Genomic DNA, 27,874 nt, shown 5'->3' with positions numbered 1-27,874 from the left:
TCCATTAAGATAACATTCATATTACAATTTAAGCAAGATTCAACCGTAAAACAAAATGTCAAAAAAAGCTTTTCGCACCAAGGAAGCGAAATTTTAATTTTTGATGAGCTGTTGTTCATCATTCGTGTTGTCATTGTTCTTATGCATTTTGACACTCTCCTCCTCGACATCACTCTCTTCCTCATTGTCTTCATCAACATTCGTTCTTCGTGATTTGCGTACAGTTATTATAATAATTGGACTGAAAGTCAACAAAATCACCACGCCCAGTAACACGATAAATAAAGTACTCACTAAAAAAGAAAAGGAAATATTTTTTAAAACACGTACCGTGATTCTTCTAATTTAGTGCGACCGAAAAAAGGAAGAAATTTGGGCATGCTTCACTAATAATTAGAGGAGATAAATTACTGTCATATCACTATCCCAGATCCGAACTAATAATTAGAGGAAATTTTGATCATTACCGCACTAAATTAGAGGGGGGAAATAATAAATCAACATGGTTGATTGGGTGGAGAAAGCTTACAACGCCATTTCATCCGACATTAAAGAAGAGGCGAACAAAAAACTTTTTTGTGACAGCCACAAAATAAATTTTAGGCGAGGTAGCAAGAATTAAGGAACGTCTAAATCCCAAAATCTAATAAAATAACTACTTTAACGACACACAAATAACTATGTTTCATAAATAAATATTCATATTCCTTCCAAGCAACAATTTTGCAAAGTTTTTATGGCTGTGTGAGAAAAAAGAAGCAAGAAGTTTCAGATGTACTCACTAATAAACATTAAAAATAAGACCTTTAACTCGAGATAACCAAAAATATTTTGCATACAATCGTAGTGCCAGTATTTTATAACCTTCGTTGGAACTTTATAAACATATTTCACAGCCAATAATAATTTTTTTTTCGTAATTTGGTTCGCTTTTTCACAACATACATTCAACTTCGAACAATGAAGTTTGTTGTGATGAGATGGCGCCAATTTTGATAAATACACAGACCGGAAACTTTCAACAACAAATCAAACGTGCAATATGGCGGTTTCAGCTTTTTGTTTACAAATCTTATTTTCTTTATCTTTACTCGTGAATTAGTTTACTAACTTCAGTAATAAAAATAAAAATATTTTCGTCGTGTTATTCAACTAATAGTATTTTTGTTATTTTGATCTTTAACTTGTGTTACACTCATTATTTTTTATAAGCATACGGGTAATGGTATATCGTTCGAGTATTAAATATATGTTAAAGAGTGCTGCCCAGCTTAACTGACCAATTATGTTATTGCATTGAACCAACACGTGACTTGAAAAAAACCATGTTTGGTTTATTTATCTTCAATTCTCTTAACTTTTAAAGGTGTCAGTTTCCCCCCAAAATGCCTATTTATTGTTAATTGATTAAAATTCATAGTTTTTTTTTATAAAAAATTTATTGCCTTTTTACAGAAAAATGGTTGAATTCGGTATAATACAAAAAAAATTTAATGCTAATTCCATCAGATTTGTCTGACAAGAGCACCTTGTAAAAAAAAAAAATTTACATCGAGTTTTTTTAACTTTCCTTTAGGTACAGATAAATCACAATACCCATAGATATACCCGACGCGGGATAACAATCTGGCAATACTTATAGAAAATATATTATATAGCTAGGTATTCACAGTAATTTTTTGAATTTAAGAAACAACAACAAGATGCAGGGGCTGCATAAACTATCTCGCATGTCAATGTCAATTACACATCACTGCAACAATATATTATAATTATATTAACGGGGTCATTTCACAAATACTAAAAATTGAATTAACCCTATTCGGTCCGGGGGGGGGCGGATTCCGCCCCCGCCGCCCCCTGTCGTTTTTTTTGGAATAACTCCTTAATGCTATGTTGCATGGCTACAATACTTACTGAGTTTCAATATTTATCTATTAGACACCTGCATGCAAAATTTTTAGGTCTCATACCTTTCAGGGGCTTAGATATTAGCTATTACTCGAAACTACCCCTAAAAATCTCTATGAACTCTTGTTAGGATATGTATGGAACTTGAAACTTACAAGACAACTTTGTTTCGTCAAGAGGAATCTTTTTACATGTTTTGGTTACGTGATTAATCCGATTTCCCGATTTTTTCGGATTAAACCCGGAAATCTGAAAAAAGCGGATTTTCGGGCAATATTTGGCAATTTTTCATACGATTTATGTAAAAACCGGAAAATATGTTAAATAACTTTTATTTAGCTTTCATAACCTTCAAACAGAATGTAAAAATTCGCTCGAGAACTAAAGTAATTGAATTTTAAGCAGATAGTGGCATTTCGAACAAATTTCAAGGTTTGGATCACGTCACAGAAAATGTGCTGACGCAACCAAAAATTTATTGTCACCATTTTGTTCCTTTTGTGACGTACTATAAGTGTGCCAAGTTTGATTCAATTTGGACAAGCCTATGAAAAGTTATTGAGGAGGGGCGGATTCCCTCCCCCCCCCCCCGGTCATAATATGTTCGAAAAATCCCGGACCGAATAGGGTTAAGCTGTTTCTGGCGTGAGGGATATGTATGATGTACTAAAGAGTCAAATTTTCAATTCAACAATTTCGAAACTTTTATTCAACTTTTTGGAACTCAACTTTATTTCGTTGAGAGGAATCATTTCGCAAATGAAAAAAAAAAAAAATCTAAAAAACTTTTGTATTTCGCATCAATAAATCATTGTGCGTTAATTCGCCAGCCGTCGAACCAGAGATAATAAAATGTTCGTTCTGGGACAGTCGCGCACGCACATCATACAGCAAATGAGCAACTGCTCCAAAAAATGATGTCACGCTTCATTGCATAATATATAGGGACTTTCCATAAATTTCCGAAATCCGAAATCCCAATTCGGGAAATTCCCCTATTTGAAATCTGTCCCAGAAATTTTGTTGGTTGAACTCTAAAATCTATATAATAAATATGAATGCATATACCGTGAAACAATTACGCGATGAGGCAAAGGCCCGCGGAATCAGGGGATATTACAAGCTACGCAAAGCCGACCTTGTTGCTTTATTAGAGGCACCCCCAAGACCTCCTTCTCCTCCGGGAGAAGCATTCGCACCTGAAGCCATGAATGTTTTTGAACGCCAAGAGATGGTAAAAACCCGTCCGATTAGGAGTAAGATCGAGCCTAGACTTCCCACGCCCGAGGCCATGAATGTGTTCGAACGCCAAGAGATGGCGAGGACTCGTCCAGTGGTAAAAAGTAAAGTGCGAGAGTGGTCTGACTGGCTTATGGACTATGCACCAAAGAGCATTAAAAAGCCGGTGCAAAATATATATATGCATCAGTAAAAAATCCCATCCTTGCCCTGTATGATGGAGACAAGAAGACTTTGAGAGATGAAGTTGAGGAAAAGGCAAGGGGGGGTCATGCTGAAGACGAGCAGCAACCAGAACAAGACTTCACGCCCCATGCTCATCATAGAACTTTCAGGAGTTTCCGCATCCTTAGCATAGACGGTACGGATGTCGATGGTGCGATCACATGTTAAAACCTTGGTTGAGAAGCAGGTTAAAAACATGGGGTCTGCTAAGGTGCAGTGTTCCCTCTGGATTCTCCGGAAGAAGCCAGTGGAGGGCACCAACGAGTTTATTGAAGTTGATAAGGTCTTCCATAGAAATATGAGACCGGCCTTCCAGGGTACCGCCGTGGAAGAGGTGCTGGATATGATGTTTGCCCAAGTCAGGACGCATGTGGAGAACCCGGCGTTGCCCAAAAGTGGCTTCACGATCAGTCGAATTATGCACCTCGACGTGGATTTCCACAAGCTCAAGCTGACGAGGGGTTCCTCGTATATCGAAGTACCCAAGTGAATAGCCCTCAAAAAGGACATCATTAACCCCGCGAAAAAGGACAAGGAATGTTTCAGGTGGAGTATCATAGCCGCTCTACATCATGATGATATCGGCGATCATCCGGAACGTATAAGCAAGCTGAAGTCCTATATGGAACGGTATAACTGGCAGGACATAGACTTTCCCACGGGCATCAAGGAGATCTCCAAATTTGAAAAGAACAACCCAGACATCGCGGTGAACGTCTTGTATGTGACAGGAAGACTTTCAATATACTGCGCCGATCTACACACAACGAACGCGAGAAACAGGTTAATCTGCTTCTCCTCACGAACGATAAAAAGAGTCATTATATAGCCATCAAAATTCTCTCACGACTCCTGGGCAGCGAAATATCAAAGAATCATACAAAGATGTATTTCTGCATGAACTGCCTCCAGGCATTCCCCACAATCGAGTCGCGTGATAAGCACTATGCATACTGCAAAGAAAAAGAAGCGGTCAAGATCACGATGCCAAGCGAGAAGGAAAAATGGCTATATTATAAGGATGGCCAGCAACAATTCAAAGTACCACTCGCCATCTACGCGGACTTCGAATCATTACTTGTTCCCATGACGGAAGATAAGAGGGAGACCAAGACGAAAAAGTTGAATAGACACGTACCGTGTGGGTGGTGCACATATAGTACATTCACATATGGGGATATATCATATCCCCTGCAGAGATACCGTGGCAAGGAATGCGTTAAAATATTCGTTTAACACCTGGAGGATGAGGTAAAGCGCCTCTACGCTACCTTCCCACAGCATGACATGCTGCCCCTAAGCGGGTACGACGCCCACTTGTTCATTCGAGAACTGGGGGAGAAGTATGATACCCAGGACATTGGTTGCATCGCTGAAAACACAGAAAAGTATATCTCCTTCAATGTAAAAAATCAAGGTACCCATTGCAGGCATGGGGCACGATGATGGTCAAACATATAAGAAGATCGAAATCAGGTTCATAGACAGCTGTAGATTCATGCCATCAAGCCTTGAGAAATTAGCTAATAATCTCGATGGTGAGCAGTGTAAAAATCTGCGTTGGTTTTTCGCTGAGGATGACAACTTTAAGCTTATGCGAAGGAAGGGTGTATATCCCTATGAGTATATGGATGGCTGGCGACGATTCAAAGAGACTGAGCTACCTCCAAAGAGGCCTTCTATAGCAAGCTATATATGAAGGGGATTAGCGATGAAGAATACGAGCACGCTCAAAAAGTGTGGAACGTAATCAATCCAAAGGGTGATGAGGTTAATATGGGCGACTATCACGACCTATACCTCACTACGGACGTCCTTCTATTATTATCCGACGTGTTTGAGACTTTTCGGGGAGTCTGCCAGAATCAATACAAACTCGACCCTGCTCACTTCTACAGCGCACCAGGCTTGGCATGGAAAGCAGCACTCAAGTACACGGATATGAAACTGGAGCTCTTAACGGATGTCGAGATGCTCTTGATGTTTGAAAAAGGAATTCGAGGTGGTATAACCCAGGCTGTACACCGATATGCCAAAGCCAATAACAAGTATATGGGGGACCAATACGACCCGGAGATCATACTTGCAGTACCTCGATGCCAACAATCTCTATGGCTAGGCTATGCATCAAGAACTGCCTACGCACGGGTTTAAGTGGCTGTCGAACGTTGATATCTTTACAGAGAAGAGGATCGAGAAATTGGTCACCGATAACAAGCACGGTTACATCTTGGAGGTTGATATCGATTATCCAAAGAGCCTACATGACAAGCACAACGAGCTGCCTTTCCTGCCGGAGCGCAAGGTGGTTCATAGGGTTGAGAAACTGATACCAAATCTCGAACATAAACGGAAGTGCGTGGTGCACATCGGGGTTCTTCATCAAGCTTTAAAGCATGGGCTCGAGCTCAAAAAAGTACATAGAGCTATCCAGTTTAATCAAAAGCCTTGGCTGCGAGGTTATATAGATCACAATACGAGGCTGAGAACTGCCGCCAAAAACGACTTTGAGAGGGACTTTTACCAGCTTATGAACCTCTCGGTTTTTGGGAAAACCATGGAGAATATACGCAATCATAGGAATATTAAATTAGTCACGAATGAAGCAGCCTATACGAAGCTCGTCATGCAACCAAAATTTAGGGGTGGGAACTATTTCAGTAAGAACCTTATGGGGATTGAAATGGGCAGGACGGGAATCAAAATGAACAAGCCAATATTTATAGGCCAAGCGATCCTGGATAAATCTAAAATGGTGATGTATGAGTTTCACTATGATTTCATGCAGCCGAAATATGGTAACAAGCTGCGGATTTGCTATATGGACACCGATAGTTTTATATACCACATAAGAACAGAGGACTTCTATTGCGATATCGCGCGTCTATTTCACAGCTGGGCGTGGAAGTCGTGAGATGGCTGTAAGTAAGGCGTGGATTCCCGCCTCCATCGTGCCAAAACCGAAATAAGTACCCTACAAGGTTCTGTCTGCCACCGGCAGATAGAATAAATGTTGGAGATATTAAAAGACCCGCATACAGCTATTTTTACTGGACCTACCTCGTGCGGGAAAACACAGCGCGTACTCGATCTCCTAGAGAACGAGTACACGCACCACCAGACTTATTTCGATAGAGCATCGCTTTGGAAAGATGACTATGTGTTCCTAATCGAGCCACGAGACCAATGTTCGACTGCATCGGGCAATTATCGAAGCTCCTGGCAGGGGAGCAGACTTTGTTTATCGTTCACGATATGATCGCGGAAGAGAGTCTGGATAAGCGTCGACAACCGCTCCTTGAGCTCGCTATCAGTGGGAGACATCGAGGGCACAGTCTCTGGTTGTTAACTCAGTCATACACCGCTTTACCGAAAAACCTTCGTCGCCAGAAAAAACAGCTGTTCATGTGGTACCCTTCGGAGCGCTCTGATATGAAGCTCATCGATGAGGAAACGAATCAGATAAATGGCTGGGGATCGATCAATGCTCAACTCAAAAAATCCAAGAATGCCTGCCTGTGGATCAGACTTGAGCACCCTCGGACCTGGAAAATTTTGGAGTGACGTGGGTGTACATACGCTTGAAATTTGGAGCATTTTGCCTTGACTTTTAACTAAAATAAATGACTTCTATCAACAGATTATATGAGGAAAAGTGGGAATTGGAAAAGCAACTGAGGGCTTGCCACGAAGAAATGGATCAACTCTATTATATTAAAAACCAACTGGAGGCCACTTATGAAGAGCTAAATGTGATACGGGAGAGGGAGAAAAATAACGAAAGGTTTGAGATTATGTTCCATGGAACTTATCTGGCCTTTTGCTTGATCTACTATATGATGAAATATTAGGACCATTTCATGTCATGAAATAGGGGTCATTAGCAACGACCTCAACCAAACACGGATCATGCTTGTAGGTGGAGGGGCGCTAAGCCCCTCCCTTACGAAAGGTCAAAAAAAATGATAGGTGTCGTTATAAACGACACCTATCAACTGAGCGGTTCCCCTGTAGCTGGGGACTTGGGAATGGCCCTCGGGCTCGTAAAATTTACCATTCTTTTACATGCCCCGGAGGTACTTTAACATCCTCGGGTACTAGCATGAGCTCCTCAACCACGAAGCTTCGATCAGGCCCATCTGCCAAATAGTAGAGGAGACGGGTACCTGTCACGATACGGTCCAGTCTATACGTCTTTTTGCTCCACCAAGCATCCGTTGCACGTCTTTTTTGATCACCATGCTCTTCTCCAGGCCGCAGGAGATACACGTAAAGACCATCCTCAGGCAGAGGCTTGTATTCAGAATATTCCTGGCTTTTTGCGAGTGGGAAAACGTCGAGTGTGATGGCCTTGCTGGATTTCATGTCGATTATAGCAGTCTTGGTGGTGTTCATGCTTTTCACGATAGTGTACAAGTGTTTGACCCATGTGGTACTAATTTCGTCCGAGGCAAGCTCTTGCGCATGGAGGTTTGAAGACTCTTTCTGCGAGCACCTTGTTATAGGACTCCACGAACGCCGTGAAAGTGTGGTGGCACTTCGTAGTCGCTCGCTTGATCTTGACACCCTTACCTTCCAGCAACTTGCTCACGTCTGATTTGAACTCACTACCGTTATGGAAGGTCTTCGGATAGCGGAGAGGTCCCGCTTTATAAATGTCCTGGATCATATCAGCGACTTCGCTGACTTTCTTGGTTCTCAATGGCCTCGCTAATTTGTACCTGCGAAGCTACATCGATGCCCGTGAGAATATATTTATAGATGTTTCCATACACTTTATTATGTGGCATATAGAGCAAATCAAATTGGCGCAACTCATTTGGTTTTGTAATTGTGAAATGAGGGTAATTGATGCGCTTGGGGCCTTTGATATGTCTGAGCCACAGGAGTTGACAAGTTAGCCAGTGAATAACTCTCTTTTTGGAGAGACCACTCTGCTGGGAGAGTAGTTTAATGGCTTTGCGTCCAGTCCAGAGATGTTCGGGCTGGTAGTAGATGCTGCTTAGTTTTTCCCCCTCTTCCTCTGTGAGGATATGTGCTTTTACTTTCGACATGTTTATTACAAGTCGAAAAGTGTTCTGCATTGCATCTAGGCGCACTTATACGCTGCAAAACCTAGAAGTGCCAGGGATCCTACGATGAACGTCAGGTCACCGTCTTGTTGTTGCTTCGAGGGAATATAGTAGTCGGAGAGTTTTGGAGCTTTTTTGATCGTCGCGATATAGTATTCTCGCATACCCTCATCGAGCTCTTTCAAACTTTCTCTAGCTTGGCGCTTAAGCTCTCGTTGCTGATTATACCAATCGATCTTCGCCTGACGATCCCGCACTCATTGGCTTTGAGCAGCTTGTAATTGCTCGATCGCTAAATCGTGTCTGTTGCGCTCTTCTTCGCCGTGCCCACTGAGTTTGCTGAAGACAAAATTTGAACCGCTAAATGCCAACGCATTATTCGCTGCACCTGCCACGAGTACGCCAATTGTTGCCATGTTTATTTCTAATATTTCACACTGTGAAATCTACCATCTAGAATATTCAACTGCGCATCTTGGAGTAAGTACACATAACATTTGATATTCCCAGTTCCGTCAGCTTTTTTCGTCATGTGGAGAGTGATGCGGTCTGATAACCTCTGCAAGGGTCTCCCACTACCATGTAGGGTATCGTCGGGTGTCACTCTGAAATCAATGAACAGCGCGTATCTTTCACTGAAGAACTGCCCAATGGTCACTTCGCTATCGTGGGATCCGAAAAGTTCAAAGATTTGTTCCAGATGGTCCTTCGGCAGCATGGCGTGGCTATAGAGCTCATTAGGTTCACCCTCGACAGTAATAGAGATTTTCTCTATCTTGGGGTTGTAGAAGACCTCATTGACTCCGCTGTATGCCTTCACTTTTCCAGGGTCTACGAACAATAGCAAAACGCCTTTCAAAGACTTCGCCGGAGTATCAATCTGGAGGCTGTAGCTGGTATCAGCTTTTTTCATTGTTATAACCTTGCTGCGGAGTACACGCTCATACGGCAGAGCGAACGTCCTGTACCTTGACATCATAGCGCTGGCAAGCTCTTCGGTAAAAACTTTATCAAATTCCAGTGATTGTTACTGATCTTGTACCCAGCATCGGCTGGCTTGGCTGCGATAGACCCTAATGCTGCCGTACCAGCATCTTTAATTACGTCGCTGTGCTGTGCAAAGTGCAGTACAAACTGCAACCTGTCGTGTAGACCTGCCGGATAAAATGGTAGATCCTTCGTGAATTCAAACATTTTCCAATAGGGATACAAAAGGTGTTCCCGTAAGCCAGCACGATCGCTTTTTCTTCATCGTTCCCAACATGGTCACTAGCCTTCACCTGTAGGGCGCGGATTGTACCATCATTGGGTTTTATGCCCTGGAGAATTAAATTGTTATCCCGATCATTCTTTGGCAGCCATAGATCCTTGTATGTTGCAAAGATAATGTAGTTGGCGATGTTCTGGATTTCATTTCCGTTCAAGCTTATACGAAGATTCTGTACTAGAGCCTGTCCAATGTTTGATACGATGGTGCGTTTCGTGTTGGTACACGTAAGCTCCAAGATGGCTCACCTTGACACGCTGTTTCTTGCCTTTCATAGCAAACATTGTCCTTAATTTCTTGTGAGGATTTAGCTTAATTCCGTACATCTATTATAGGTTTTAGAGGAATGAATAAATGCCGATTAATCCAATATATGAAGGAGATGACTTTACGCCAGAAGAAGACATTCCAGACGAGCCTGAGGAGTTTAGTAGCGAGAGTGAGATCATTCGACCCGGGGATATTTCCGGATCAATCACTACGCCCGCAACACCTTCACAAGGTGGCCTCACTGACACCACGACTCTCACGGCAAGGCAGGAGCTACTAAAATCAAAAGTTGATAGCCTCTACGAAGCTCTTAGTGGGGAGCTGGGAGAGCCGAGTGCGAGATACTACAACGAGTTTAAAGTCGACGGGAACCGGCTTCTTTACGATGGTGTAGAGCTCACGAATAGGAATGGTGAATTGAGGAGCGTTTTCGAGATACGGAGGAGGTTAGGTGCGGGGCGATTGCAAACCATGGGGTTCGACGACTATACTACACCACACATAGGTAGTAAGACTATGATTCAGAAACTCCTTAACGAATTGGATAATGTCAATGAAAAGGCTGATGACATCGAAATGTTGCCGCTACTCGAGAACGTGCTCGATGACACAGAGTCTAATCGAGGATACTTCCTTTGGCGGGGATATCACAGAACGTGAAAGAAGAGGGCTAAACCTTGAGCTACAAACTTTACGTGGTAACCTTAAGCACCTGAAGGGCAAGATGGTCATTTACGACAGTGAGATCGACAGGGTAGAAGCCAAGGTGAAAGAGCTCGAGAGCAAGAAGGCTACACCTGGAGCATCCGAGGAACAGCTAGCTATCTGGGACAGGGATATAGCCAAGGTCAAGGAAGACCTGGAACGACTACGTGATCAAAAGGAGGCCACGGCAAAAGCGCACGGTTTACTATCATCCGACACTCAGAGCCAGCTGCTACACATCAAAAAGACATTGATGAAAATCGTAGGGGATGACACGTCACTCATGGAAAAACTCAAGACCCTTTTCAGGGAACAAGGCTTGACTATCGCTAGCATCGTCTCGGCTATCGGTCTGCTCATATTCCCAATCGTACTCGCTGTCACTGGAGGTGGAGGCACTTCCGGAGGAGCTGCAGCAGGAGGAAGTGCCGATGACAAGGGTTTCGTCCAAAAACAGCTTCAAAAAATCGTCCGAGTTTTGAAGTACCTTGCGGGTAAGGCTGGCTCAGCCTTGCCAGGGATTATTGGCAGCGTGGTCTCGTTCTTCTGCAGAGTTGCAGCGAGGGTCGTCGAGTTCGCAGCAAGGCATCTGTATATTGCCATGGCTGCTGCTGTGGGTATCGTGGTGGCTTACGTCGCGGCTAAGAGGGGAAAAAGGTCGTAAATTTACGTCTAATTTGTTGATCAATAGATTAGACTTATTTCCACCAAATATATGCGATGATCAGTCCTACCCCCACCGTTATTACGGTGGCCTTGATATTCTCATGGACATCCGCGGAACCGATCGGGGTGGGGTGGGACCCTGCCCCATTTCATGGCTTGGTGCTTGATGTTTCAACGACTCGATATGTTGCCTCGGAGGTGTGGTGAAGGCTGCCTCATGCTTGACAGCATGGTCCATGTTCAGATCTAGCTCCACACCTACACCTACACCTATGTTAGAGGGCGCGATTAGAACGTTGTTGTTATACCCCACAATCTTTCCAATGCGGAGGTCCATGTTGGAGGGAAGCATGTACACGCTGGATATCACGGCGAAATTTACTAGTCTTCGTGTATACTGCAATATCTTTTAAAACTCGCTGATATCGTGGCCTACATTTTCCTCACGTTGTACCTTGGCCTCGAATTTCTGCAGGAGGATCTGTCTAGCCGTGAAGTTATCGGCTTTAGAGGCTAGGATTGAGGCCTTGGCACTCGCTTGTGATCCTAGTAGTAAAATCTCGTAACGCGAATACTCTCGCTAAGCTTCATCAGGCCCTCCGATGTCAGACCCCAACTAGTGGGAATGATAAATTTGGCCCAATCCCCATCAACCTGCGGCCACCATCTACCATTTGTCAACGATGACACCAGAGCTTTGAACTTGTACAAAGCGTTGGGGTCCGCACCCTACTCGCGACATTTTTCGCGCATACCCGAGGTGGAGTAGGGGTTCTCGTACTGGGAAAAGGCTCCTTCGTATGGCATAGGTACCTTCATTCTCGCGAGAATACGTCTCATGTGGTAGTACACGTGGAATTTGAAAATGGATTGAACGAGGGGTACGGAGCCACTCATGTGCTTGGCAGAGATCCCCAACGCCGTTGTCGCGCAATGACAAGCGAAATTCACCTGGATGTTCCAATAGTCTAGGGTTTGCCCCTCCCAATTTACACTCACAGGATCGTTCAACAGGTTAGTGGGGACTTTGATGGGGTACTTGGTGAACTGTGGGAAGGCCACGGAAATGTGCTGAGTCGTAGACACGTAGAGGTCCTGATGCTCCAAGTTAGTTACACCGAGAGGCCACTCACCTCTGTTGGACTTGTATTTTGCTTGTGGCTATAGCTATAAATGTTCATGTTTCTTTAAACAAACATGAAGCAACTGTATAGTACGGATATCAGTAAAGCTACGATATTTGAGGACTGCCTAGAGCAGGACACAAAGATCGCTCTGAAGTCGATCAGCATTCGACCTACATGGCTGAACCTTTTCGAAAAAAAGAACGAGATCAAAATTTACAAACCGACGCCTGGGTCGACCAATAACGGGGACTTTAGCGTCGGGGATTTTGAAGCCCTGATACCAAGTCAATGTTTACCGAGGGCGACCATGATAGCTACTATAGGACTGATGTTTACCAGCGATTGAGACTCACTTGCCACCAGCTCGATGAGGATAGATGCCTGCTTAACGGAAAAAAATCCAAGATACTAGCCATACTTGCAACGAAGGAGTTAACTACCTTCCTTTGAAAGGTTCGACGGATCGCCTTGAGTTCATGCTGACGGATGAGTATCACCACGATAAGAATGTCTTGTTCATGGGAATAACGATCCATTTACCCATAGAATAAATGACGGATATTACAAAGCTTTGCCCGCCTTTACCTTCTGCACCTCCGGAGGACAGTTCACAAGTCTATAGGCTCACGAAAATCGAAGAAGTTGAACAATATCTACGTAATGAGATTAAGGAGCGGGACAAACTCGCCAAAAAGTTTAAAATGCACGGTACGTGGGTTCGATACACCGATCATGGTCTGCTGGCCGTAAGTGTCATTACTTCGGGCGCTGGGGTCGGAAGTATGTTATCCGGAATTGGTGTACCATTGGCTGTAGCCATGGGAGGCATCACCATAGCTGTGGGATTGGGTCAAGCAGGTCTAAAAAATGCTTATAAGAGGCTGAATACTAAGATTAAAAAGCATGAAAGCATAAGATTACTGGCGGAAACCAAACTCAGCTCTATTGTTGACCTTATCAGCAGAGCCGTGGAGAATGGTGTGATTAGCGACCACGAGTTCAGCCTAATCATGCAAGAAAAACAGAAGTATATAATGAAGGAGCAAGCCCGACTACGAACACGGAAAATCATGGACCCTATCAACGAACGGGAGCAACAGCAGTTTGTCGCGAAAGGGCGTGAGGAGGCCAAGAGGAAGATCTATTGAAAAAACTACAATCTGTGCAGCATGTAAGTTCTACTTAGATGAACCACCCGCGTATTCATAATAATATACATGGTCTAGTATGTTGAACAACATACTAGATTAATTGAGCAATTCTCCAGTATCTGCGTCTATCAACAAGTCTCCATCATATATCACTCGTTTACGCTTCTCCTTAGAGTCTCTCGAGCATTGTTTAAAGGTTGCCTCCGACGTTATAACAAGTTCATCTTAACCGAAGGAAACCATTAAAACATTATAGAAAAAAGTATTATTTAATGATTTACTTGCAAAATAAAAGCATAAACACGATTTACTTATTCCATGTTTTCGTAAACCTTGTGCTTCGACCGCCATTATTGCAGCATTAAAAACACGCTTCAAAATCTTGAAAAAACATCAGGATACCTCCTGACGTCACAAGAGCCAAAACCACACCGTCTTGCAGCATGAAAACGACGAAGCGAGATTTCTATATGAAATTAATTATAAAGAAGTTGTTCCGCTATCACAATTCTAATTAGCTTTAAAAATATTTTCTTTTTCATATTGTAAACATGATTTTTGATTGGGTGTCCCTACTCTCCAGTGGAGGATTCGAAGTATCGTATTAAGAAAGGATGTTGTGTGGGTAAAGGGATGACCTAAGAAACAAGGGCTTCATGAGACGCACAGGCCTTGTCTCTTATACCGCTTTCTGCTCGGGTAATGAAATTGATCCGTGATAGAATCAAAACAACCCGACCTGGCGTAAGCGGTCAGTCATTACGAAGGGTCTGTTTATAACGAAAGGGTTACCTCTAAATAATTCTTTCTCGATTTGTTTGTTGACCATGCTTAACAGATTTGGTTAGTGATTGATAACAAACCACGAAAGATTATTAGCGAGGTGAAAAGGAAAGGGAAAAAAATGTGCTGTCTTGTTGCTAAAGAAGACTAAGTCACGTGATTTTATGGGTTAATATAATTGGTAGGTGAAAGGCACCTGTAATTGCCGTCCGGGAAAAAAACGATCCTTTATTACCCCTGCCGAAAGGTCCTGTAGAGAGCATATTTTTGAAAACTCAATTAAATACTCACAAATGACATAATTTTGTTTTACTTTTTATTTTATGTAATTTGTACATATTATTTTTTTATTTTTTTTATTTTTTTAATTAAGTTAAAATACATTTTCGGCATCATGGAAAACCCATGTTAACTCATTTTCAGGAACTACACGCCCTTCCATATATCCTGTGTATACCCCGTCAGGCTCTGGATAAGCATCACGAATTTTTGTCTCTGCACATGACGGGATGACCCTTCGCACAGATTTGCCAAGTCTGTTGTGAACCCACCACGTGAACTGTCGGTAAGCAGCATAGCAGTATGTTCTAAAAGAAAAATGTTAACCTGAAATATCAAACTTATGTTCTTATAACCCATGTTTCTATAAACAGCGTGTTTTGACTGGAACAACACCTACTTACTTATTGGGAACGTCATTTCTTGGAGGAAGATACGTCGATTCTCTATCATACATTCCAACCAAAGCAGTCCAGAGATTTCCTTTCCTTAAAACAATCGGGTAGAAATCTTCGTGATTGACTATACAGTTTATTTCTAAAGAATATATTTTTAATAACTTAATAATCAACATATAATGTTTCGTATATGCCGCTAAAAAGTACACACCTTGTAGGTTATACATGTCTTGATTCCAGTTCGTGACAGCAAAAACATTCAGTTTCAGAGCTCATTTGACGGCAATTGTTGCATTTACACCACGACGTAGCGTCAAGGTTAATCCTTAATTCTGCTATTTGCCCATCGCTATCACTGTCATATGTCACCCACGATGAGTCCGATAAATCCCCCCCTACGTTTAGGTTTAAACTGGAAGCCAAGTACAACGTTAGAATATTTTGATTCCGACTCATCCGAAGATTACAGTACTTAACAAACGTGTTGCTTTTAAAAGAAAACAAATAATTCTGCATTAAGCAAACAACAAAATTTTTTTCTAGCGCTAATGAATCTTCTATATCTCATAAATACTTAATACTTCGAAACATATCAACAAGGCATTCTAAACATGAATTAGTCAGTAGAATATATCACCGTGAGGTATCCTATAATTCTTTGGTCCTTGTGACGTCAATTATGCAGCCATTATGAATTCAAAGTTCGAGAAGAAGCGTGAGCATGATAAAGCCACATTAAATGAGGTAGCTCAAAATTTGAAAGTTTATTTACAATTATTTGCTGTACTAAACTTTGCTGTAAAAAACGAATGTTACTTTCTTTAATACTTATATGTATAGGACATTATTAGGTAGCATCATTAAAACGGCGGAGGGAACCTTTAAGACGTTCATCCAATGCTATCAATGAACAGGGTTCGCAGTAAGGGCCATCGGTTTGAGTGGAGGCATCCTTGTATTTAACCTTACGAATCACCTCGATAAGGGTGGCCTTATTCATGGTTGAAATGTTACGGATACCTAACGCCTTGGCTTCCTTTTTTAATTCGGTAATGAACATCCTTTTGTTTTGGTATGCTGGATCAACAGCATACTAAAACCTGTCACATTTAGTCTACTACGACGAAGGATTCGTCATCAGAATCACTAAGATATCGGGTGCCATAAAACTTGACAACCTTATACTTGCACTCCTCCAAGTAGGTTTGCATATAGTAAAACATTGCTTGTAGATGCCAGATAGCTTTATTATGGCGTTGCACTCGCAGCTTTGTTCTAGTGGTACTTTTTTAGAATGCAAATCAGTTCTAATTTTACCCTCCCACACCTTCACTTTGGTGGTGAAGTATTTACCTTTTTTCACAGGAGGGGTGGTGAAACAATGACACTCCAAGGACTCTACCTTGGTCAGGATACTCTCATACTTCTCTTACCACTCGGGATGGTTATAGATATCGAATGACATGGTAAGAGAGCAACCCTCAACATAACGCGAGGCTGGAATAGCATCACTTAGCACGATATTTTCAATATTTACATCTTCCATATTTAGTGGATTCGCTTTGACATAAAAGTCTCTTGAATTAACATTCTCGTTACCGAATTTGAACATCCTCTATTTTGGTAATATTGGGGGTCAACTAAGGTCGGGTACATGGACAGTGGCCACCGTTATACGTAATATACTCATACCAGCAGTACCAGCATAGCAGCTTAACTTTTATGAAGAACCTCCGTCCACAGAGTCATCGCATTGTTCCTTCATTATTTACTCCACAAGAGCTCAAAGTCGGCCTTTTCATCCTCTGAAAAAACCAGTCCATGGCCCTATCGGGATGCCACGCTATTGGAGCCAGCTCATCCCCAATCCTAGCCTATGCCGCTTTCCTCTGTCGATATTCCTCGAGCAATTGAGGATAAATATTATCCCTTCGCATTTCCCGAGTAATGAACCAGTCCGGAACATACCTGAGCAGCCAGTCCCTCCCTTGAATTGCTCTAATACACATTTCTTGGGTCTTTAAATGATCCGGTACATCCCAGAGCACTCGGGGATCCTCTTGAACTGCTCTGGTACACATTTCCTGGGTCTTGATATCATCGGGAATATTTCTAAACCAACTAATATTGTTTTTTACTATAGGTCATATTTTGAGTAAGGGAATTCCCTTACTCAATTCTATTTTTGTTGATGTTAGCATTATTCCCGTTAGTCGCTATTGCGCATGCGTTGCATTTTATCGGTATTTCCCGGGGTTTATCGGAATTGTTGGATTCGGGATGATTTCAGGTTTCGGGAATTCCCTATATTGTGTAATGAAGCGTGACATCATTTCTGGAGCAGTTGATCATTTGCTGTATGATGTGCGTGCGCGCCTGTCCCAGAACGAACATTTTATTATCTCTGAACCGGTTTTACAAATCGTCAAATTACATATTTTTACTCCAGGTGTAAAATCTCATTTAAGTAAGGCGTCATAACGCGAACTCAGAGATCGTGGGTTCAAATCCATCCAAAGGCAGTGTTTCTAAAATTTGCGTAAAAAAACCCGTTGATTACGTAGAAATCACCCATTTCGGACGCAGTTAGTTAGGAGTTGAAAAGCAATACTATCCACGCACGCGAGATAGTAATTATCTGTAGCTACAACTGTAACTTTCTTACAGACCATAATTTTGAAATAATCAAGGCTCAAGGGTACTCATGAGTAAGCATGCTTTTACCTTGGATGATTGCATTGCTCTTATTACATTTTGTTGAATCTATAACATGATAAAGACCAATATTCAACCTCATACCACCAACCCAACATGCTCAGGATAGCCAGCCAAGTTATAATGTGTTTTACAGATGTTTTAAAAAATAAAAGATATTTAATAACAAGGAATAAAGTGTATATGTCAACAACATTGGTTAAAGCTCCAACTAGCTAGCAGTAACCAATGCTAGTATAGCTAAAATATAAAATTAAAATTAATCAACTTACCTAGCTGAACACCTGAAAAGAATGTAAACTAGCAACTTTAATAAGCCCAATGGGTATAAAATAAATGTCGTTTTCTATTTTTTTTACCAAAAGTTCATAATTTGCCCATTTGACAATTTAATTTAAGAAATAATAAAGGTAAACAAACAATGTGTGCATCACTTCACTAGAAAATTAAAAATGTTTCTAAACTAACCTTGTTTTCATGTTAGTATATTTATTCTGTCTGTGTATTTTGCGGAATGGAAACAGATATTGAAATAGGCTTTTTAGAAAAAAAATTGTTAAGTTTTCAAAAAAAGCCTATCCACGCTAATCAGACTAAACAAGATACAGGCGCTGCATAAACTATCCTGCTATTAAAAATGGACAACTATGAAACATCGACAATGCGACCCAATTCTACAATTTCTGCTAACAAAAAATACAGCCTATCATTCATGGTTAAAAGTCGCGCGATTAAAACGTCTATGGTCTTAAACGGCATTTAGTTGACAAGAAATCAAAATTTTGATGTCACCATCATGTTCAGCATACTTTTTTTGTTAACTGTGCCAATTTTTGTCAAAAATAAAATAGTTTTATTTTTCAGACCAATTTTGGCCTAAAATGACATTTAGGTGACAAAAATCAAAATTATGATGTCATTATTATGTTCAGTATACTTTTTTGTTAACTGTGCCGAATTTTGTCGAAAACAAATACCAATTTTGGCCTGAAACGTCATTAGATGACTTCCAAGTACTTGACAGTTTAGGTCCAAGTTTTAAATCTGTGACGTTGCAATTGACCATTTGGGACAGGGTTCGTTCGTTCGTTCGTTCGTTAGTTAGGAGTTGGAAACCAATACTATTCTCGCAGGCGAGATAGTAATTAGAAGAATTACTGTATCAAAAGAAATTGTAAAACTTAATTCTTAGAGGGGTAGATACTATCATTATCAATACTTAAAGCAGGCTTTTTGTTAACCTTTATAAAACAAAGAAGAAAAGCACACTTCATTTCTTTCCAGAGTGAAAAATTAAATTTGCGCCACTTTAATGGTCACAAAATGCAAAAAAATCGCAATTTACTGTCCTGACAAAAGCTTATACTCCTAAAGTTTCCTAAAAAATGATAATTTAGGTGCATTTTCCACACACAACTGGCATTTTACACTCAATTAAACCCTGCCGTGGCAAAAATAAAAAATGAGGAAAAAATTTCTTCTTTAGTTACGGCCTTGTCAACCTTGATTTTTAACTTCAGGACCATTCTTCAGTATTTCACAAAAAATCAAACTATTAAAGACATACGTGGACACACTTACTTTGCGAGCACGAGCTGGAGCCTTTGGTTGATGTAAAGAACTCATTTGTGCATTTTCTACAAGACGTACATCTAAACAAACAAAGTGCTTCCTTATTTGAAGAATTCGTCCCGTAACAACGTACGTTTAAAAAACCACTTTTACTGACAACAATTTCCTGAGTTGTATCAACCTGGTCGAGGTCAATAATGGTGCTTCGAGCAGATTTTCAACACCCATCTCCTTTCACCTCTCAAATTTGACGTATTTGTAATGCTATGTGTAACAATTTGCAAATAGCTGAAAGACTTTAATATTTAATAACATAAGATTCCAGTTACTCTAGCTTGACGTTTCCACTTCAGCATGGGTAAAATTGGAAATACGACCTTTAATTAGTTTTGTTACAGTAGTCAAATATAACCGGAAAAAATATTAAAAAAAAATACTATACAATTAAAACTTTCATATTCATATTTACAAATTGTAATCATTAAAATAATCTGTATTATGAATTCTACCTACGTGCTTATCCATGCGTAGAGATGTACACTAATTTATACGTCAGTTTTTAACTAAAGAATACTATTCAAATCATAAACATATTGAGCTTAGGCCATAGAAAAAAATCACCTTAAAAATTCGTGAAAAATTGACTTCCGAGAAAAATAAACTTACTAAGTTTGCAAACACCCCCGTTTTTTAATATAGAATTTTTCATATAACGTCTTTTGAAAGACGCATTTTAGATCACTTGTTAAAGTTAGAGAAGACGTCTTTTAAAAGACGCTTTTTATATGCACTGTAGAAAGAAGAGAAAGCCGTCTTTTAAAAGATATATTTTATATAACTTCCAGATATCTTTTAAAAAACGTGAAAAAAAAATATTTGAAAAAAATGTTATTTTGATTAACCAATACATAAATATGTCAAAATAAACATTTTACAATCTTTAAAAATCTTTATTCATAACTTAATCGGGTCTGTAAACATACATCTTCAATTTCAAATAAATTTGCATGGTCGCGTAAAGTCGAGAGGACTAGGTCTGAATAGATGAGCATACGTCACATCGTGCAGAAAGTCCGTGTGCTTAGCAGCACAACTTCTAAAAGTTTGTTTACTTACTGTTTAAATTGTTCGTTGATAAGAAGTCTTGTAATAATGACAAAGATTATAACTCAAAAAACTTAGAATCGAATAATTCTCTTCATGAAACAGACTTTACAAAGCTACAGCCATACGACTTCGAAACTCTTGTGTCTCACAATGGAGAAATTAATACTGATGCAAAGTGACGGGCATATCGGAAAAGTGGGATGCAGGATGCTGGATACGGGATGCAAAAAGTCTTCGAAATAAAGTAATGACCGCGCCAATGTTATTTTTTCTCGCCATGGATTCAACACATGAAAAACTCGATAATAAATAAATACATTTTCCTTTATTTTTAACAGACTTAACAAAGTATAACGAAAAATAACAGAATTTTAACAAATTCAAAAAAATGTGAATTATGAAAAACACAAAGGATATAAGGGAAGGCAACTTTGCTTACTTTTTGCTGGTCAATTAGTACAAATAACAACCAAAGATTATTTTCAGCCCTTTTGAAAGGATTTGAAAACTTTAAAAAATATCGCAAAAACAATTTCGCGAGAAATTTATTCCTCACGAAAAATATTTTCTATATTTCCTTCCGTTTGAAGGGAAGTCAACCAATAACACCAATGGGAATCTGTATTAACCGATATTAACGAAACAGAAATTAATTTTCCTGATCATGTCGGTCGGTAGACCGTAATTTGTAGCGCTGATAGTTAGAAACGAGAAAACGAGACAGGGTTGCGTTTACTCTTCTATGCTATAACCTGTGAAAAGCTCTGGTTTCTACTCCTGGTTTTTAATTATAGAAAAAGGGCAATTCGTATTCACGAAAATTTTCGTTTTTCTTACTCAATGAAATAAACACTCACACATAGACTGGTTTCTTCAATATCAACTATTTCAATCTCTTTTCAGAGTGTATAGCTGAAAAGCACTACTTTTTCAGATCGGAGGCATTTACATTTGTTGCTTAATACCTCGCCATAGGATACATAAAAGTTCAATATCAAACAAATCGTTTCGTATCACATTAAGTTCACCAAGAGAAAAAGAAATCAAGTCATACATTTCGTAGTTTATTTTAAAGGCGCGTAATCATCCTGTAAGGCAACTTTTTTTGAGGTACCTATTTTATAGTAAAAATTGAAAGATATACACGAGAAAACATTATCCTGAAAATTTTATTAAAAACTGACAACCAGAACATGTTCAAATGTTTCATAGAAATAGCAAACTTACCCCAATTTCTCTTAGCCTACATAACCGCCATTACATTTCATTGCACGAATCATGCGATAATAAATGCACGGCAAAATCGATCACATGGTTGCTGGGTTTATTCCATTACAGAAAAAAATAGTCTTTACCCGCGGAAACTCCACGGGGTCGCCCGTCCTTTATATTAACCCGATGCAACAAAGTGGATAAAAATATATCGCATTTGGTATTGGTGCGGATTTTAAAAATTTCGTGTTTCCGTTACAGGACGTGGCTTTCGCGGACACACAGACAAAATACAGCCATTATTAAAGAGATAATGAATGAGGGAGAGTATCCGTAGCTGTGTTTCCATCGTAATGCTTTTATAAATGTATCCACAAAGTTCCGAACATGATAAATCAGATAAATCAATCGAAGTTTCTGTGTTATTCTTTATTATTTAAACGTTTTAACTTACTGAAATCAGACTTCTTTGCACCACTGACCACTTCTTGTTGTTGTTTCTGAAGACAGCTTCGCCACGCTAGCTGTCTTACTTTTTGATTATTTTCCTTTGTTCAAACAGTTAGTCGTTTCCTTACGGAGACATTATCAGATCTAGGCAATTAGAATATTTAAAGTTTCAGAATTTCCCCTTTCATGCTCTAAATTTCTCCATAGTGCTGCACTATCACAATGAGCATTCTCCCCTGTTGGGTATTTTGGCTTATAATATGCAGTAATCCCTGTCAAGCTAATAAAAAAAGAAAGAGCCTGATAATCATTAATTATCATAATTAATAACCACGAGGCAATGCTGTGATTTCTTCTTTCTGTTTTGTTTGTCTAGTCTCCAAAAACAATGACGCACAGAATAGAAGAAAATTAAATCTAAGAGTGGAGAAAGTGATACGGATGTTTTTACGCGCGGCCACTTTTTTAAACAGAACCTGAATTTCTTTCTACTTTTTGATGCCAGGTTTTGCAAAGATAAAACAAGCCAAAAAGAACAGCATGGTGAACGGAGCCTACCATATTGGCGATTTTATCGAACTCCATCTCAGAGCTCATTTAAAGTTAAGGCCGTTTGTTTACCTACGGTTTCACACGAACATTTTGCGACGGCCCGCTTATTAGACAAGAATAAGAGATCAACAAGATTGTTAAATATGGCGGCTGGAAAAAAGAAACAATAAATTCAAGATATTAAAGTACCATTATTTCCATTTCTAGTTAGTTTTACATTCTCAAACTTTCAGGAAAGTCATAACTCCGTCTGAACTTTGAAATAAATAAATAAAATGTATATGTTAATTTTTTTCGATAAGGGTGATTACGCGCCTTTAATGTCTACGCGATGTTCGGTAAGGGCATGGTCAGTACTTTCTTTCGATGATTTTTTTGCATCCCGCATTACGCATGCGGGTTCTCGCATCCCGCATCCCGATAGGTCATCCCGCATCCCACTTTTCCGATATGCCAAAGTGACGAGGTGTCTTTTGTTGACTCAAAGCAACATTCTTAGCAAAATATTTTCTTTTTAAAGAAATAAAAAATATATTTAATCGCTTTTTTTCATTTTTTTCGTCAAAAACCTGGAGGACCATTGAAATGCGTGATCGAAAGATCGAATAATGTTCGTGTCGTGATAAGTTGGTAAAACGGGGGTATTAATATTGTATAAGTCAGTGTTTTTTTTAGACTGTCCCAAAATGTAATTTCAAGATTTTCAAAAAAAAATATTATAACTTTGTCAAAATTTGACACTCGGGCTAGAAATTTTCGGACATATAAATAAAAATCATTCTATGATTATGGTAGGTCATAAACGCGTTGCAGAAGCTACTGATTCATTTTGACAAAGCTGTTTTAGAAACTGCATTATCAGCATTACATGCAGCCCAAAAGTAACAAATATTGAAGAAAATGGGCACATTTACCCCCTTGGCAGATCCTTTCATCAAAAAAGCTTCTTTTTTAAAAACAAAGAATAGAAACTTGAGCGCTACGAAGATACATGTGTAACTAGAAAACTTTTTTTGTCGGTGTTTGTATTGGAAATTGGTATGTTTTTATTTAATATAAAAATGTACAAAACGTTATTTCTTTGTGTTCTGCGGATACAAGTACAAATAATGAAATGAGAAGAAATGAGAAACTTTGATCGCGTTCACTAGCTAAAATGGCATTTTTACGAAGTGGCAATATTTTAATATGGAAGTTTATTTCCTGGAGATCTCATTTGAAAGAACTATCTGTGAAGTGCGATAACCAAAAATATAAAAACTTTGATCGCTTAGTAGATCACATGTACGACGTATTTTGTTTAGACATGTTTGTCAGAGTTCTTTCTTTTTAACAGACGGGATTCTGTGAAAACTGACTTCTTTACACTTCTCTAATCGATTGGTACATTGAAACGCAGAGCAACTCACCATTTTTTAAAGATTTAAACGTAAATCACAGACAAAAAGCGATTTAAATGTAAGCTATAGGTCTTAACATGAACGTTCTCTGCGCTCGCTTAAACTTTCTGCACGATGTGATGTCATTATTTATAATTGGGTTCAGTCCTAAATGAAATCGCGCCTGTCTGTTTTTTTATGAGAAAAAAATTGAATATGCGAAGGCTAGTACAACAGTTTTAAATAAGGAAAACAAGTGAAGTAAGTTTTTTTTGATTTCTTATGCTTTTCTGAGTACGTATAAAAGTAAAAAAAAGTGATTTTTACTGGAGTTCCCCTTTAAGACATCTTAAGAGCATCTTCTAACAGAAGATTTAAAAAAGATATCTTAGGGTGTCCTAAAAACGTCTTGTGCCGGCTAGGTACTGACATTAAGCAAGAAAAACGTTTACCCAAATTTAGAGCAAAAAGTTCCTTTTGAGCATGCCACACAATCAGTTGCGCCGACTTTAGCTGAATAGTATCCATACCTACATCTATAAAATGAAAGCAGGAGTTTAACTTTGTAAAAATAAGGTCTTGTTTCTGTAAGACATAAATTATTATAGAATTTTACAGAAAATTTAAATTTCAGGTTACATATGGATGTAAAAAACAAACAAAAAAAAAAAGATAGCAACTGAAACACATTCTAATGAAATAAATATCTTGAACATTTTAGTCTGTTAAACAAAGAGAAAAAAGAAACTAGCTACCACAAAAAGTTCGGTGTAAACTAGACCTTAGCTCTTACTTTCTGCATTTCTGTTCCCAGTAGTGTGCTGAGAAACCAAGCGAACATTTTGTGCACAGTACTTCATCCGTGATCTCTTCACCAGGCCCACAAAGTACTAAAAATCTTACAATTAGTAAAAAGGTTCGAATGAAAAATTTGGTTCATATTGTTAGAAACATTAAAACCGTTTGTTAGAAGATATAAAAACCCGTACATAATCAGTCGATAAGAAATAATATACCTTTGCATTCTTGTGCGACGCAATCTTCACATTTCAGGGTACTTCCCCTCTGAGCTTGGAACACACTAGCATATCTTGAATCGATGTATTTATTGCATCTCACTTTGGTATACTATTAAAATACAAAAACCTTTTTAAAAAGGTCCTTAACATTAAAAAAACGTGTTTTGTCTAGTTTGCGTAGATATTTTAACAATAAAAACGCACCTTCAGAAGAATTGTAGCGTTACTTCTAAATTCGACATATTTATGTGACGCTCTGTTGCCATGGTTACGTTCCAGTGCCAAATGACTTGCAGTATATGCTGAGTCAGTAATATGAAGTGTGAAGTTTTCGTTGTGTATAATGGAAACGTTATCACTTTGTACAGCGCTATTGTACTTTAGCACAATGTGCAAATTTTTATTTTCCTTTATAAGCAGGTTCGACATGTCGAAATTTTTTATTTCTTTTAGTTCCAACTTCCTTTTCGAAATCTGCAAAGTATTGTAAATAATTTCCACATGTTCAAGGCGGACTGACCAAGCGGTATCAATATTAAGAAGCGGGTAGAGGACGTTCTTTTTAAATTTGCAGTTTTTAATGCGAACAGAACTTGAATCAGTTAATGTGACGCCCTGTCGAAGGCTCGTAAAATGTATGCCATAGAACGAAACATTGCAGTTGCTCAAGTGAAATGATTGACATATCTCAACGCCCTGTTTTACCACCTGCTTTGATCTGAAGATGAGAAAAAATAGAATTTAACACAGTGCTTACCTTTGATACAATCATGAACTCCAACGGGCAGTACTTTTACATGATTGACACATCTGTGGTCACAGGTCGAAGCATAACATTTTCAGTGTTAGCAAAAACTAAATTAATCTTTAAAACAAAAAATACGTTTTCCTACCGCACGAAACCTTAAAAATGAAGATATACAGTTTTCAGTTTGAGACGTGACATTTGTTGTACTTTGGAGAGTTTCTTGACCGTTGTAACAAGTATATTTTTTCACAAAAGTTCTCGTCGGACAAAAATAACGAAAATTTCTTAAGTGACAAATATTTCGTCGCAAAAAACTTTTCTGATAACAAAGCCTGCGTATGAAACACTAAAGAAAGCATGCAGGTTCTTTTTTAAAAAAAGTTCAGCTGAGGTTTCAAATGTTCGTGTTCTTTAAATAATCGAAAATATAGAATTGGAGAAATGGATAATGTTAAAGTTATCTTACTGTTCGGAAATAATTTTTCTCTGTAATTTTGAACACACGTTATATTGTATTTAAAACTTATAGAGGAAAAAAGGTTCTTAAAATGTGCTTATTTTTTTTGCAAGAATAAGAAACATGCATAATAATTCCAAAAAAATAACAAAATTTTAGATCACAGGAGATTCAACAATAAATAAACTAAAGATACTTACACGTCCGACATTACGGTGAATGATGATATATTTGTGCGCAAACAGTCAAACTGAAGCGGCTGTACATCAACTTGTTTATCGTAATAGCCAGGTGTTATTTTGAACAAAATATCTCCTTCGATATCATAAATAAGGAGGCGAGCTCTCAAAGAGTTCCATGAAAACATCAATGTTTTGCATGGACTTGTTAAGTTTCCACAATGTTCTGTATCAAGCCCTGTTGCATAATTTAAATACATGACATAGGTGCTAGAGGCACCGACTGTTATCAAAATTGTAGTAAAGTGGAGTACACTTAACATAGTTGCAGTTCACCCATCGTTTTTTGAAATATTTTATAATTAACTAAATTGCCCTTGAATAAAAAAGATATTCGATTTATATATAAAAAATTTTCCGCATATATCATCATCATCATTTTCGGCTTAACGTCCGTTTTCCATGCTAGCATGGGTTGGACAGGCTATATTAATGACCCTCTTCCAATCTGATCTAGACTGTGTTAGATCTAAACTCAACTTCCTCTGTATCAAGTCTGTCCTTTAACCTCCTGCCAAGTCTTTTTCGGTCTGCCTCTGGGCTTTTCCCTAGGAACTATCAAGTCTCTACATTTTCTTACCCAAATATCCTCCTCCATTCTTTTCAAGTGCCCCAGCCAATTCAATCTTCTTATCTGGATAACATCTTTAATTCTACGGATACTTAGCCTGCTTCTTGGCTCATCTAAACTATTTCTGTCTCTCAGACTGGCGTTACACATCCACCTAACCATTCTCTTATCATTCCTTTTTAAACGGTCAAGATCTTCCTGCTTCACTGCCCATGTCTCACTATGGTACATCATAACACTTCTTACACAGGCCTCATACAACCTACCTTTTACCTCTATTGACAAAACTCTGCTAGTCAACAAAGGAAATAACTCTCTGAATTTTTTCCAAGCAGAACCTATCCTGCAAGTAACACTTCTTCCAACACCCCTTCACTGCCCAACATGTCACCTAAGTAACAGAAGTTCTCAACTATCTCTAACGAGCCACTGTTGTACATCATTAAAGCCGGAAATACTTCATTCTCTATAATCTCACCTTTGCAACGCTTGCATACAAACTGAATGTCAGCTCTATGGGGAAAAGTTCAATACATCTGAACAAAGATAAAGCAGTGTTCTACGAGTTAGCCATGTATACTTCACGAGTATATACCATGCACATTTGGTATGAAATAAAAAACAGACAATCGTAATTTTCGCATTATATATTTAAAATAATCCTCCGTACGATGCGAAGTGTCTATTTGGTATATAGTAGTACGAATAAATAAAAACTTTAATAAGAAATGATCTCTGAACAATTCCAATAACAAAAGAA

General features: G+C 39.1%; 2 protein-coding genes across 2 annotated transcripts in view; both read right to left on the bottom strand.

Moving 5' to 3' along the window:
* LOC130656652 (uncharacterized) overlaps positions 1–17,808 on the bottom strand; it is a 73,724-nt gene extending 55,916 nt beyond the window's left edge. The window contains exons 1-2 of the mRNA XM_057459555.1: positions 15,100–17,808; positions 13,979–15,003 (exon numbers count right to left, since the gene is read on the bottom strand). Of these exons, the coding sequence (XP_057315538.1) occupies positions 14,790–15,003; positions 15,100–15,320 (435 nt within the window). The 5' untranslated portion in view covers positions 15,321–17,808 and the 3' untranslated portion in view covers positions 13,979–14,789. The remainder of the gene's footprint in view (positions 1–13,978; positions 15,004–15,099) is intronic.
* LOC130656651 (uncharacterized) lies at positions 5–27,874 on the bottom strand. The gene is made up of 7 exons (XM_057459554.1): positions 26,505–27,874; positions 25,304–25,817; positions 25,097–25,208; positions 24,874–24,970; positions 24,533–24,616; positions 19,390–19,460; positions 5–293 (listed from the first exon to the last, which is right to left on the bottom strand). Exons 1-7 carry the CDS (start codon positions 26,804–26,806, stop codon positions 94–96), a joined length of 1,380 nt encoding a protein of 459 aa, XP_057315537.1. The 5' UTR covers positions 26,807–27,874; the 3' UTR covers positions 5–93.

This window comes from Hydractinia symbiolongicarpus, chromosome 9 (genome assembly GCF_029227915.1).
Source record: "Hydractinia symbiolongicarpus strain clone_291-10 chromosome 9, HSymV2.1, whole genome shotgun sequence".
Taxonomy (NCBI): domain Eukaryota; kingdom Metazoa; phylum Cnidaria; class Hydrozoa; order Anthoathecata; family Hydractiniidae; genus Hydractinia; species Hydractinia symbiolongicarpus.
Note: the sequence above shows the minus strand (reverse complement) of the source record. Positions and strands in the feature narration are given on the sequence as shown.

Bases quoted from the DNA above. Each gene is read 5' to 3' on its own strand.
- LOC130656651 (XM_057459554.1), bottom strand. From the start codon at position 26,806: ATGTTAAGTGTACTCCACTTTACTACAATTTTGATAACAGTCGGTGCC. The intron at 25,818-26,504 runs GTAAGTATCTTT...TCTCATCTTCAG, and splicing joins TTCACCGTAATGTCGGACGT to ATCAAAGCAGGTGGTAAAAC. The intron at 19,461-24,532 runs GTAAACGTTTTT...TTGTTTGTTTAG, and splicing joins ACTTTTTGCTCTAAATTTGG to ATGTACGTCTTGTAGAAAAT.